The 14,501-nt window shown below is 44.4% G+C and overlaps 1 protein-coding gene across 1 annotated transcript; it reads left to right on the top strand.

Annotated features, from left to right (window-relative positions):
• The first annotated feature begins 2,926 nt into the window (after window positions 1–2,926).
• Window positions 2,927–7,901, top strand: LOC121985115 (putative ubiquitin-conjugating enzyme E2 38). The gene is made up of 8 exons (XM_042538393.1): window positions 2,927–3,124; window positions 3,207–3,312; window positions 4,517–4,651; window positions 4,741–5,145; window positions 5,706–5,769; window positions 6,526–6,665; window positions 6,751–7,062; window positions 7,417–7,901. Exons 1-8 carry the CDS (start codon window positions 3,078–3,080, stop codon window positions 7,705–7,707), a joined length of 1,500 nt encoding a protein of 499 aa, XP_042394327.1. The 5' UTR covers window positions 2,927–3,077; the 3' UTR covers window positions 7,708–7,901.
• Window positions 7,902–14,501: the final 6,600 nt, after the last annotated feature.

Here is a 14,501-nt window from a genome sequence, read left to right as displayed (position 1 = left end):
GCTGGAGGCCGCGGCTCGCCAGTTCTGCTGCAGCTGCCGCATTGATTGCGGTGTCCTTGAGCTTTGTCTGGCCGGGTAGATGGGTTCACAACATGGCTTCGGCTGCAACAAAGTAAGAAAAATTAGTTAGAATCAAAGAAAGCAAGTAAAGTAGCTCTATTACCTAGGTTGGTCGGGAGCCTGGCTCGGATCGGACTCAGGCCAAAGATATATAATACACCCTCCAGCAGCAACTTGTGAATATGATATTCCTGATCAGCTAGCATAGAAGCTGCGTGGAGGTAGTCCGAGCGACTCTTGTATTTCTTCAGATCGGGTTGAGGTGGTAGGCCGACCTGCTAGTGGGTCCGGAAGCTCGGTCGTTCAGGGAGGCGTATAAAAAAAAAGTATTTCTTCCAATGTTTATTGGAAGTCTACATTTTGTGAAAAAAACACCAGCCCCGATCCGAGACTGAAACAGAAAGGTCCCCAGTTCGGACTGTTTGGGGTAATAGAAGTAGTGGAAAGCTCGAGAAGTCAGAGGGATGTCGTGCAACCGAAACAACACAATAACGCCGCATAGAAGGCGAAAGGAATTCGGCACAAGTTGCGGAATGGGAACACGGAAATAATTACAGACTTCAACAATGAAGGGATGGATAGGGAAGCGTAGACCGACCACAAATTGGTCCCTAAACGGACAGATGGTGCTGGTCGGTGGTTCATTTGGCCGATCGGATGAGGAAGCTAAAATGATCTCATGGTCAGGGGGAATCTCAAAAACGTTCTTGAGGCTCTCAGCGTCGTCCGCATCGAACCTGGTCTCCATGGTGGTGTACTAGAGTCCAGGAGAGGGGTCCGACGGCTGAGAAGAGCTGGCCATTGCAAAAGAATGCGGAAATAGCGGAAGAAATGCGATTGAAAAGTACAAAAAGACCACGGGAGGGTCACCAGGAACGAAGAAAAAGGCCGAGAATCAAGGATGAGTAAGATAAGGAGGAAAACTTATGGGGAAGGAGAAGGAAGTTGTCGGAAAAGGAGCGATGGAGGTCACCGGAGGATCACACAGATACAAGTCGACGACAACTCTCAAGGAAGACCCAATCGTAGAGAGGAAGTCGGCGCTGCGAAGTTTATAAACTTTGAGCTTGGCTGATCGGGACCGTCCGATCTAGGGTGTGGAAATCAAGAGCAAATCCGACCGTAGAATTTAAACCGTCAGGCGTCACATCAGCGTCTGTCGCTTCGAGCGTGTGACGACACGTGGCGCATTCCCACAGGTCAACATTTAATGGACGCCATTAACAGGCATGGGAGCAGGCTCGACCTTAATGGAGGGGATTTGCACAAATTCCGAGAAATCCGGGTGACGTCAACGTTGACTGTACTCGCTTAAGGACACCGAAGGAAAAATCCAGATACAAACACTCCTAGCCCCGGACGACCTCAGGGATCAGCCCCAAGGCCGATCGACATTCTCCAGAAGGTCGATCGGAGCCCAACCAATATTGAGGCCGATTTGGCGGGCAATCTCCAGAGATAATTTTTTATTCAGTCAGTTGGACTTGCAGCTTCTTTTGACTAGACTTGAGGGAGAGACATGTGTGATGCTATGATAAGGAGGGACCCACCCCTCGGAAGGTCGGTGCCATGGTAGAGTTCAGAGTCAAGGTGGTTAAACGTCCCTATATCACTGGCCGCTCGGGCAGCTCGCTTGCCCGATTGGGATAATGAAGACCTGATCCGACATCATAACAGCTCGGCGGGATTCCGAGCTTCCGACGCTCAGAAGGACTAGGTATCTACAAGGGCACGTCGAGCGTCTTCCTCGCTCGGCCTTATATAGAGCTATAAGAATGAAGCGGATTTACGACCGAGCTACACAGAAATAGAAGGGTGGCCGAGCGACTTTCTCGCTCGTCTAAATAAGTGGCTCATGGAACAGGACAGTGGGAGCGTTGGTCAAGCGGTCTTCCCGCTCGGCCAGATGGTACACTCATCCGAGCAGAGAGTGAGAACCCGAGGCGAGTGACTATCCCGTTTGCCCCAGTAAAAGACATTACTAGTTGAATATTATCTTTTTGGGAGTATGCGTCGCTGATAGGTGGCATGGTCGACGACTGGTGCTGACAGAAGATCGTATGGCAGAATCTTCCACTATCACTTCAGAGATATGCTCGACTCGTTAAGGTATTGTGCCAGAGACACTTTACTGATATATTTTTTCAGGGAAAACTTCGAGAATCGTGCACATCTTGGGAGGTGTGCACGCGCGTTATAGGGCTATATATAAAGATGGTCCAAGCTTCGCCGAAGGTACGCGCACATTACTGTTGCTACACCGTTCCTTTGCTCCATTGCTTCCATACCGCCGACAACTGACTTGAGTGTCGGAGGACCAACACCGGGATCTCTTACCTGGCTCGGCACTGACGTAGTTGTGGTTGTAAGTCCCTTCGATTGGAGTCTACACACGATCAACAGGAGCACCACATCCTAGCATCCATCGTCTCGACTTACGGACATGATGATATATAATTTTAATTTTAAAGTTAAATTATTCCCATATAACTCCGAGAGATTCCGAGAGATTGTCGACGTGTGTTTACTAGGCTAGATATTGTTTTTCCCCTTCGAAGTAAGCAAGGGAACGTTTTAAGAACAAAAATAGACGGGGAAATAGCAGAAGCATAGCACTAAGATTGTTGTTAACCGCGCAAAGAGTTCGCCGAAACGCGGAAGGAAAAAGGTGTTCTGCCTCGTGAAGGATCCTCTACACCGATAATTTTATCGTCATTATTCAAATTCCCCATCGAACGCAGCTGGCACATGCCACTCTACAATCGAAGCAAAATAGCAAATCCTGTCCGACTAAATTGCATCGATTACGGTACTTGGATAAGATCCTCAACTCCGCCAATTTGCCTCCCCGCGGCTCCTCAACTACGTAGTCATGTTTCCTCGACCCATTAAACCCTGTGAATTGTCGTCGCTTCGATCTCCGATCCCTTTTGTCGCTTCGATCTCCTCCTCCGCTTCGCCGATCGCGGGAGCACTTGTTGGATCGCTCCTCATCGTCGCCATCGGCATTGGACTCCATGGAACAGCCGCGGCCGTCGCACCCTCCTGTCTGCATCGATCCCGAGTGAGCCTTCCTTCCTCGTTGCTCCCCCCTTTTGATCGCCCTCTTTTTCCTGTCTGTTCACGATTTGTTGATTTCGTTATAGGCTTGGCCTCCTCGCAGGCAGCTCAGCGAACCAGGACCCGGATATCGTTGAACTCTCGCAGTCGGCGGCCTGGACCGCCGGCCAATCGAAGCGGGAGCGGAATCTGGTGCGGGATTTTCCTACTCGCTCTTCTCCTTTTGGAGCCGAAGTTTAATGTGTTGATCTTGTTTAATTTCGCGTAGTTTTGAACTGTCGCTTCAGCGAGTTTTCACGGGTTGTGGAACAATCCGATCTTGATGCGCTGATAGTCGATTTGATGCCTTTCTTTGTAGATATCTATATCTTCTTATCACGGTGTAGCGTTTGGCTCTGCTTCGCTAAACTAAAACCCTAGTGGTCGTGGTTTTGGATGAAAATTTCTTCTTATATGTGCGTGATTCCTAGTGTTTTTCGTGGTTGAATTGATCTTGTAACTATAGTTTTTCGTGGTTGAATTGATCCTGTAACTATAAGTATGACTTAGATTCATCTATCGATGAAGCAGGATTCCGATACTATTGTGCGCTTTGGAGGTATGCCAGTGGTTTTGAATGATATGTGGTATTTCACGAGTGAAAAGATCCATATTGCTCAGTTTTTAGGTCCATTCCGGACTTTTCTTAAAGTTCTCAAATAATTTTATTCATCTCGGGAATGGAACTTGGTTTCTGAGATAATTTTATCAATTGCTTTTTTACATTATTTAGACGCTAGGGAACTATCCCTTTGCATGTGATTATGCCTTATGTAGCTCTGATAATGGGCTTCATGCTGTTGCTATGAAACTATGTAGTTTTTAGTGTCTGTTACACTCACTTGCTTGGCTAAAAGAGGCCTGATATTATATTTGTGCCACAGATGTATTTGTTGCTTTCTATTTCCAGGGAGAAAACTCTGTTAGTGTGCATTGTATAATACCTCGATATTCTTCATCATTATGACTTTTTGGTTGTGTGTTGTGGTATGAATGTCTGATTTTCTTGCCATTTAGGTCCCTTTGATTGCTTAAGAGGGGCCTTTCAGTTTGACCAACAGTCACACAAGAAACATTTGAGGCATGCATATTGCATGGCAAGATTTTGTTGTACCTGTTTTCCAGGATAGTGAATGTAATGTATTATTCAGACAATTAATAGCGGCATAAAGTTGATTTCTATTTAAGTTTTCGTCACTGATCTCTCTCTCTCTCTCTCTCTCTCTATATATATATATATTCTTATTATTTATCATTCTTCTCTGTCAGTGGAATATTGTCAAACTCATATTCATTCATTTGATGTGCTACACAAACTACATTCCAAATTTGATGTGCTATCCTTTCTTCATTTAAGGTTATTCCTCATGAGGTAATTGAGCTTGATGGAGAGGATGACACTGATGGTGTTATGATTATTGGTGAAAGCACTTCCGACTACAAGGACAAACAACCTGTTGGATATGATAACAGCTGGCAAAAGCAAATAAAGGTACTAATGCTCAATGAATGGATTTTCTTTTTCTATCATGTCCTAATGGGAATATGAAAGCATTTCTTATTATTTTAATCTGAATCTAGGATCCACTATCTGCTAACCCTGTCATTTCAAGTGCAAATATTGGTTCCAGCCAAAGCTTTGAGGGGGATCTTTATTATCTTGATGATTATGAATATGATTATGAAGAAGATGACTGTGATTATTATTATGATTATGGTGCTGACATGAGCGAGAAGGATTCCAATTTGGTTTTGGCTGCTAAGTTTGATGGTATAGACCTGCCAACTGGAGTTGAAGCACCTGAACCTTGGTTTAAGAATCCTGCAGCTGAAGAGCCAAAAAAGAACAAGAAGATCATTGTTGAAGATGAGATTGATGTGAACTATAAATCATTTAAGCAATTTGATACTGTTAGAGAACACTCAGATCATTATTTCAGCAGACCTGAGCTTCTCAAAACTGTTCCGACTGTTATGAAAATTAATGTAAGTACCATCACTCTTAGGGATGATAATTACCATTGATATGGTAACCCGCATCTACCCACAATGGTCAGGGTTATATGACCCAATACATGATGTAGATTAGATATGGAAGTATAACCTGGAAGTAGGGCGGGGATGTGGCCATGAATGATGCCCCACTATGCATTGTTTTACTCTAGTTGAATCAGGTGGATTTATATATTTAATCATTTGAGGGATCACATCTAATCCATCATGGTCGGGGTTGTAGGCCCACCTCGTAATGTAGGTGTGATACAATGTGGATTTATGTATCTGCATGCATGTGTTTCCCCATCTTTACCTCAGTCCTAGCTTGCACAAAAAAGCAAGTAAGGATGAGAAGCAAGATTTTACTGTGTAACCATTGCACCCTGTTCACTTGTGTCCCACATGTGACATGGACTGGGAATGAGATTCAATCCCGCCTTACCCCATCTCTATCCGGATCCCTATATATTCTCACTTTCTCACTTGTTATGAGATTCAATTTTTGGTTGTATAAATTATAAATACATTTCCTAATCACTTTTTATTAACAGCCTTCAAAAGATTGGGCAAAGAGGATTCAGCATGAGTGGAAGGTTCTAGAGAAAGATTTACCTGGTAAGATCATCCCATGTTCTAATCATACTGAGTTTCTAATTCTATTTTAGGTATTTATATGTTGAATTCCGACATTATATACTCTTTTGTTTATTACAATTGTTTAACACTAAATTTTCTGATTGTATCAAATGCTTTTATAAGCCTACTGCAGATGAAGAGTTCGTTTTTTTCCTTTCAAAATGCTTTTATTTAGTTATTAGGCTTCATTAACAGTTTATAATCAAATAGGTTGGAAACACTAGAATTTTAGATATAAATAAAGTTTCCTTAATTTTCTGATCTAGTGAAAAAAAAGATAAATAAGTTGAAATATCTAATCGTCTATGCAATTGTATTGACTTCTATGAACCCAAATGACTTTTAAATTTCATATGTAACTACAGTTAGTAGATCTACATCTGCATTTGGCAGAATTCTGCATATCTCGATTCAGATACCCAAAATATTACTTTTCTATTAGGTGACAGATTGCGATGTGCTTTATCTTGTGAAAACAAACTACAAAATTGTGGCTATCAAATTCTTGCATTATTTATTCCATGTTACTCAGATATTTCAAGTTCAATATCGTATCCTGGTTGTATCAATATTATCAAATGCCTTTAGATGTTGACTTGTAAGCTGGTCTTATTTGATTTCCAGAGAATTAAACTAGAATAATTGGTAGTTAGGTTCATCATGTCGTTTCTTTTTTCCATGCTTCTTGGATCTGACATTGTCTTTCTTCTTTCTTTCTTTTCATATCCTGAGCAGAAACAATATATGTTCGAGTATATGAAGATAGGATGGACATTCTGAGGTCTGTTATTATTGGAGCAGCAGGAACTCCTTATCACGATGGTCTATTCTTCTTTGACGTATACTTTCCTCCACAATATCCACAAGTACCTCCTGTATGAAACATTTCTCACTCTATTTCTATGAAACAATGTTTCTCTCACAAGGTTACCCAAATTAACTAGAATTCTCCTTATTTAGATTGTTCATTATCACTCTGGTGGGCTCAGACTCAACCCAAACTTATATGATTGTGGGAAGGTTTGTCTTAGCCTTCTGAATACCTGGTCTGGCACAGGATGTGAAAGGTGGAATCCATCAAATTCAACAATGCTGCAGGTGTTGGTTTCTATTCAGGCTCTAGTTCTAAATGCAAAGCCATACTTTAATGAGCCAGGATATGCACCAACAGCTAATACACAGTATGGGGAGCAGAAGTCCCTCACTTATAATGAAGATACTTTTCTCTTTTCCTGCACGACAATGCTATACTCGCTACGGAAGCCACCAATGGTAAGTTTCATGTTGTTTTCGTTGCTTTTACTTGATTACTTTTATTTTCCATAAAACTATCAACATTGGTGCCAAACCTGGATGAAAATGGCAGAAAGTTGTTGCTATTTCTAAATGCCTGTGCTTAATGATCAACCCATCTCAAATAGTTGAAGCAAACATGGCTTAATGATGATACAACAACAACCAAGCCTTATCCCACTAGGTGAGGTTGACTGGCTTAATGATGATGATCTATAATAATCATTGCGATTGTTTATTCATGGTGATTTTGAAAGCTTAACATTTATTTGTATATTTGTGGGGATGCTCATGTTGTTCTTTCACACTTGACCATTAACATTTTGTTTACAGCATTTTGGTGACTTTGTGGCTGGACATTTCCGTAACCGGGGTCGAACCATCCTAGTCTCATGCAAAGCTTACATGGATGGTGCTCAAGTTGGATGTGTTGTCGGTGAAGGCGTGCAGGATGTTGATGAGGGTGATAAGAGTTGCTCAGCTACATTCAAGGCATCCCTGAAGAAACTATTTGAGGACCTCCTTATGGAATTCACTGTTAAAGGAGCTGATTGTGATGAATTTCTGGCCCAGAAGGTCGAAGATGGGATGAGCAAAAGAGCAAACACTACACTAAGGTTATGAACTCGGCTTCAGGTTAACATTGAGCTGCTAAATAATTTTGCCATAAGGCATCATGTAGTTTAAACCTCGTCCTGTAGATAAATTAGACAGTATCAACTCTATGCATTGATGTTCTAACTTGTCCGACAAGTAAATAATTTATGTAAATACTGCTGGATGCTAGTTTTATTGTCGTTCAAACAGCTTGGTAAATATTTTAGGCTTGGCTCTCATTTTGTGAAAAAAACGCAGCATCTGCATCATCTCAGGTTTATGGTTTTAGTTTGCAAAGCAATGAGTCATTCTAAGGAGATGAGAATTTTTTTAGCATTGCATTTCTTTATTTCATCACTGTTTAATTTTTCTTTCTGGTTGATTTTTCTTCGAGTTTACATTCAATTAGTCTCCTTGTGTAGTTGTTGTTTGTTATTTACACGCTGTGGAATTCAAAGGTAGATCCGCTACCTTAGCGGCCCCCTAGTACCGGTCCCACGGATATAGAGGGAGGTTCATGCAGATACACAGGCCATAAGTGCATGGCGGGGTAAACCCTAGGTCGTCAGTTCCTGAGAATCGACCCCTGGCCATTACGTCAAAGATATCATGCGCCCACCGTTTGCGCTACGTCCTGGGGGTCACGCTGTGAAATTCATGGACTAGGGCTTAATGTGTCTTCTTTAGGACCAAGAATCTATGATTTTTTTTTTTATTATTGATTGATGCTGATATTATAAAATCTAAGATTAACAATACTTACTTTTCTTCCACACCAATGAAACATTATGAATTTTTTTATGTAAACTACGAAAATAATTTTAGTATTTAATAGAATTTTGTAAATATCTTAAGATATTATTGAAAAAGAAACTTTCCCTCTAATTTTTTTTTTTATTTTGCTATAAAAATATCCATTTATAAGATTGAAATATTTTAATATTAAAATTGGAAATGTTATATGGTATTGTACACTAATAAGATTTTTTAAAACATTTTTTAAAAAGTTAAGTTTTAGGAAGACATTCTGAGATTAACACCCTACAAAAATCCAAATATGTAATCAATTAATTTGTACTAAAATATTTATAGTAATTATACTAATTGATTTTTAAAAAAATTACATGTAGAACTTATTCTCAAGATGACTATTTAAAAAAAAAATTATCATGTAGGGAAGTATAGTAACATCTAATTTTCATAATTTGAAAAATACGTATCACTTGTCAGCTTTTTACATTTAAATTTTTCTTAACCCGTTTTAAAATTTTACTAATCTCAATTTACTTTATCAAATTGATTTAGGAGATATACTGAGGAGACTTAGTTAGATTAAAAAGACTTGCAAAAGTAAATTAATTTTGATTTGAAATAATTGAGAATATCTTAAGTACATCAATCATTTTCGGATCAAACTAGTTGATGGATCCATATCATTTAAAAGTTTGGATTAGGAGAATTTTAAAATTTCATTGATGGTGTTGATTAGTGAATAGCATTATGTACTTGTGATAAATTTTATCATGTAAGTTTAATTTACTATTCTAAATTTATATTGTTGAATTTGGGTATGAGGACGAAAGCTTTCAGAAGTACATTAATAATCAATATAATCATCTAAGCCTCTTTAACGTATTCATTACCCTTATTTCTGTAATCGAAAATGTAAATTAAGAGTAGAGAATTTTTGAATAAATAGAGTAAATTTGAACGTCCATTAATTCGTCCTACTGAATTAAGAAAGGTATAAAAAAAATGTGTTACGTGTTTTTTAAATTATAAATGTTGAATATGTGAAATGGGTAAGACATTAGGAATCTAACTTATGACAATTAATTTTGAAGATGATCATCCATTACTTCATTAATTCATTGAAGCGGGGCTCGATCATCATATGCTTAAAATACTGAAAACGTCCTACCGCTATATTATTGCTCGGGGATGAAGTGAATGGATCATTTGACATTTCACGTGGTTCCGCTACACAATTATAAGTCATCTTTCCCAAGTAAATAGCTATTACCATTTCAAGATCAATTCCAAATAATCAATTTTAAGAATCACTAAATTTAAATTAAAAAAAATCATGATTATAATTGATCCGGTAGCAGAGGAGGGGGTCCCGTACGGACAGAGGTTAATGACACGTGGAGGTCACGGTCGAGACGATCGACGTAAAAGGTGAGCCGAGCGGGAGGCCACCTTGCCGATCGGCCGCGGCAAAAGGCCAGGTCGGCAAGGAGATAATTCGGCTAAGGTTCGAGTTTCCGACGCTCAGAAATCCACATACGACAGTTGATTGGGCCGAGCAGCCGCTCAGCTGGGCCGTAGGCCAACATAGGCGCTATTCATCTTAGCATATGACCGAGCGGCCCACTCGCTCGGCCTCGCCTGCGTCCCCCCCCGGACGACCAGTATGGCCGAGGAGCGGTCCCGCTCGGCCCGACCAGTATGGCCGAGCGTCTCTCCCGCTCGGCCCGATAAAAAACAGAAGGTGCAGAAGAATACAAAGGGGACGACCAGAGATATCCTTCTCGAGATATGTGCCGCCGATAGCAGCATGATCAGCGGTTGGACCAGACAGAAAATCGTACGGTGAAAGTTTCCACTGTCATGTCAGAGATATGCTCGGACGGTTGCGGTATGGAGTCAGACTTCCTTTTCTGACACATCCATTTTGAGGTATGTTTGGGGAAGCACTCACGCGTCGAGGAGCGTGCATGCGCCTCCCCGGGGGCCTATATAAGGACCCCCAGACTTCGACGGAGGTATGCAATCATCCACACTGTAGCTATAGTTCTCATTATCTCGCTCCAGTTTTCTTCTTGCCTGACTTGAGCGTCGGAGGGTCGTCGCCGGGAATCCCTTCCCAGCCCGACTTTGTTGCAGGTTCACCGGAGGTCCACCTCATCCCGATGTCTACACGAAGCCAGCAGAGAGCGCCACGTACCTAGCTTTCATCAACTCATAGTTCGGACAGGATCAAATTGGCGCCGTCTGTGGGAACGCACCTGAATCCGAGCAGAGAAGATGGAAGGAGCTGGACGACCACACACCGTGACACTCTCTCAGGAGGAGCTCGACGCCCTTATTGAGGCAAGAGCGGCAAAAATCGTGGAGCAGCAGCAACAGAGGGCACTAGCCGAGCGGTTAGCGCAATAGGAAGCTTCGGCGTCAGGTGGCCGAGCGGTGGAGGAGGACCGGTCGGAGCAATATTCCACATGGGCGCAGAATAAAGGTCAGACCGGCACTCCAGGGAACGCGCCGCCCGCCCCTATTCCGTTTCAACGGGCGTTATTCCAAACTCCATCCGAGCTAGCACAGGCCAATCAAGGGTCATCAGATGAAGCACCCGTACGGAATGCTATAAAGGGGAAGGCGCCTCGAGCTGAGCCATCCCCCGAGCGGATCAATTGACAGTTTTCCGAGGCCATTCTTCAGGATCCACTACCAAGGCACTACACGCCTCCGGCGATCGGAGAATACAACGGGACCAACGACCCGGATGACCATCTGGATAAGTTTGACAACACTGTCACACTACATCAATATACAGATGGTGTAAAGTGTCGAGTGTTCCTTACCACCCTTTCGGGATCGGCGCAACAGTGGTTCCGGAGGCTGCCGGATGGATCGATCACCATTTTTAAGGAGTTCTGAACGACTTTCCTCCATCATTTCGCGAGCAACAGGCGATACTAGAAGACCAGTGTTAGTCTGTTCGCCATCAAACAAGGCTCGAGGGAGTCGCTCTGAACTTACATCCAGCACTTCAACCAGGTGGTCATAGACATCCCGACGGTCACCTCGGAGACCATGATGAACGCGTTCACGCAAGGGCTCGTGGACGACGACTTCTTCCGATCGCTCATCCGAAAGCCACCCCGCAACTACGACCACATGCTGAACAAGACCAATGAATACATTAACGTGGAGGAAGCCCAGGCGACGAGGAGAAAAGAAGTGTCGTCCGAACCGCCGACAACTGCTGAGCGGAAGCCTCCAGCCAGCCACCAACCACCGAGGGGACCTCGGGCCGAGGGAGCAAGGCCACATCACGAACCCCGGCTGCACGCAGTCCAGTATGTAGCGATCGATCGACCTAAACCGAAGGGAAAGGTATGGACTCCCATGTTCTGTTCACTTCACCAGTCAGCCACCCACAACACCCGAGATTGTCGGAGCCTTCCGTCGATCGCTCACCCCACTCCTCGAAGCTATCGTCGTTGATCCCCTTCACCCGATCGGAGACACCGACACCAGGATACCGGACAGTGCGGGGCTAGGGAATCACCCGAGCTGCATCAGCAACCGAGGGTCAATCACCAAGCTTCGCAAGAGCGAGCAAGACCTTCCGCTTGGGAGGAAGAGAATAGAAGCAACGCAGCTTGAGGCAAAATCACATCATCGCTGGTGGCCCCCACAGGAGGAGATTCGAACCGGGCCAGAAAGTCACACGCTCGGTAGCTCAAGATCCACGCGGTCGACTACAGCCAGGAGCAGGTGAGTGGGCCCGAGATCAGCTTCGGGCCCCGGGACCTCGAGGGAGTCGAAGTCCCCCACGATGACGCCCTCATCATCCGAGCGGTAATAGCTAATTACACTATTCACCGCATATTTATTGATACAGGCAACTCGGTTAACATCATTTTCAAGAAGGCGTTCGATCAACTTCAAATTGACCGAGCCGAGCTACTGCCAATGACGACCCCGTTATACGGGTTCACGGGCAATGAGGTCCTCCCGATCGGCCAGACCAGACTGGCTATCTCGCTAGGGGAGGAGCTGCTCAGGAGAACGCGAACCACTAACTTCATCGTGGTCGACGCCCCTTCCGCATACAATGTGATCCTGGGGTGGCCGGCTCTCAACGAGTTCTGAGCGGTAGTCTCAACATTTTGTCAAAAGATAAAATTCCCCGTCGAAGATCAAGTGGGGGAAGTCCGAGGAGACCAGCTGGCAGCACGGCGATGTTATGTGGAAATGATCCGAGTTGAGGCAAAGGCCGCTCAGAAAGTTCTACGGATCGAGGTAAACGCTATAACTGAAAAGCCACCTTCCTTGGTTTATGAAGAAAAGGAAGAGGTACAGATCCACCCTGCCCGACCGGACTCCACTACGTTCATAGCATCCGACCTGGAGGCGAGCCAGAAGAAGAGGTTGGTCAAATGCCTCCAACAGAACTGCGACGTCTTCGCTTGGTCGACTCACGAGTTGCCGGGAGTCTCGCCGAGCATAACGCAGCACAAGCTTCATGTTCGGCCGGATGCTCGGGCGGTGAAGCAGAGGAAGAGGGACTTCAGCGTCGAACAGAATGTCATATCCGAGCTGAAATCGAGAAGCTCCTACAGGCCGGCCATATACAGGAGGTGCAATTCCCAAGCTGACTCGCAAATGTGGTGCTAGTCTCCAAGCCAGGCAACAAATGGAGGGTCTGCATCGACTTCCGTGACCTGAATAAAGCGTGCCTAAAGGATTTTTACCCTCTTCCCCGAATCGACCAACTGGTAGACTCCACCGCTTGGTGCGAGCTGATATGCATGCTGGATGCATATCAGGGTTACCACCAAGTGCCGCTCGCTCGGGAAGATCAGGAAAAAGTGAGCTTCGTTACAACGGACGGAATTTATTGCTACAACGTAATGTCGATCGGGCTGAAGAACGCCGGGGCTACATACCAAAGGCTAATGAACAAAGTATTCCGGGAGCAGATCGGGCGTAACCTGGAGGTATACGTGGATGATATACTTATTAAATCTTTCCAGGCGGCAGATCTTTGTGCAGATATAGAGGAAATCAGCCGAACGCTGAGAAAGTATGGAGTCAAACCGAACCCCCAAAAGTGTTTGTTCGGGGCAAAAGACGGACGCTTCCTCAGTTACATCGTAACCGAGCGGGGTATAGAGGCGAACCCTAGCAAGGTGAAAGCGCTAAAGGATATGTCGCCGCCTCCCAGAAACTTGAGGGAAGTACAGCGTCTTACCGGTCGGATCGGGCGCAACCTGGAGGTATACGTGGATGATATACTTATTAAATCTTTCCGGGCGACAGATCTTTGTGCAGATATAGAGGAAATCAGCCGAACGCTGAGGAAGTATGGAGTCAAGCTGAACCCCCAAAAGTGTTTGTTCAGGGCAAAAGGCGGACGCTTCCTCGGTTACATCGTAACCGAGCGGGGTATAGAGGCGAACCCTAGCAAGGTGAAAGCGCTACAGGATATGTTGCCTCCCAGAAACCTGAGGGAAGTGCAGCGTCTTACCGGTAGGATAACGGCGTTATCGCGATTCATCTCCAGAACGACCGACCGGAGCCTACCTTTCTTCAAGATCTTGCGTAAAGCTACCAAGTTTCAGTGGGACGGGGAGTGTGATCGGGAGTTTGAAGACTTGAAAGCCTATCTGAATTCGTTACATGTACTGGCTAATCCGAACATAGGCGAGCCGCTCCGTATATACTTGTCATCAACCGAGCATGCTGTTGGCTCGGCACTGGTGAAAGAGGACGGGGAGGAGCATCCCGTGTATTTCCTGAGCCACATTTTAAAAGACGTTGAGTCCCGCTATACCGGTCTCGAGAAGCTCGCTTTCACGCTGGTATTGGTCGCACGGAGGCTCCGCCCATATTTCTTAGCACATACGATCATCGTCATGACGAACAGCTCGCTGGGGAGAGTGCTCCTAAATCCAGAAGCATCCGGGTGGCTCATCAAGTGGACAACGGAGCTCAGTGAATTTGACATCCAATATCAACCCCGTTCGGCGATTAAGGCGTAGTCCTTGGCGGATTTCGTAATGGAGGCACAGAATCCTAAGCCCGAAGCT

Source organism: Zingiber officinale, chromosome 5B, assembly GCF_018446385.1.
Source record: "Zingiber officinale cultivar Zhangliang chromosome 5B, Zo_v1.1, whole genome shotgun sequence".
Classification (NCBI taxonomy): Eukaryota; Viridiplantae; Streptophyta; class Magnoliopsida; order Zingiberales; family Zingiberaceae; genus Zingiber; species Zingiber officinale.
Note: the sequence above shows the minus strand (reverse complement) of the source record. Positions and strands in the feature narration are given on the sequence as shown.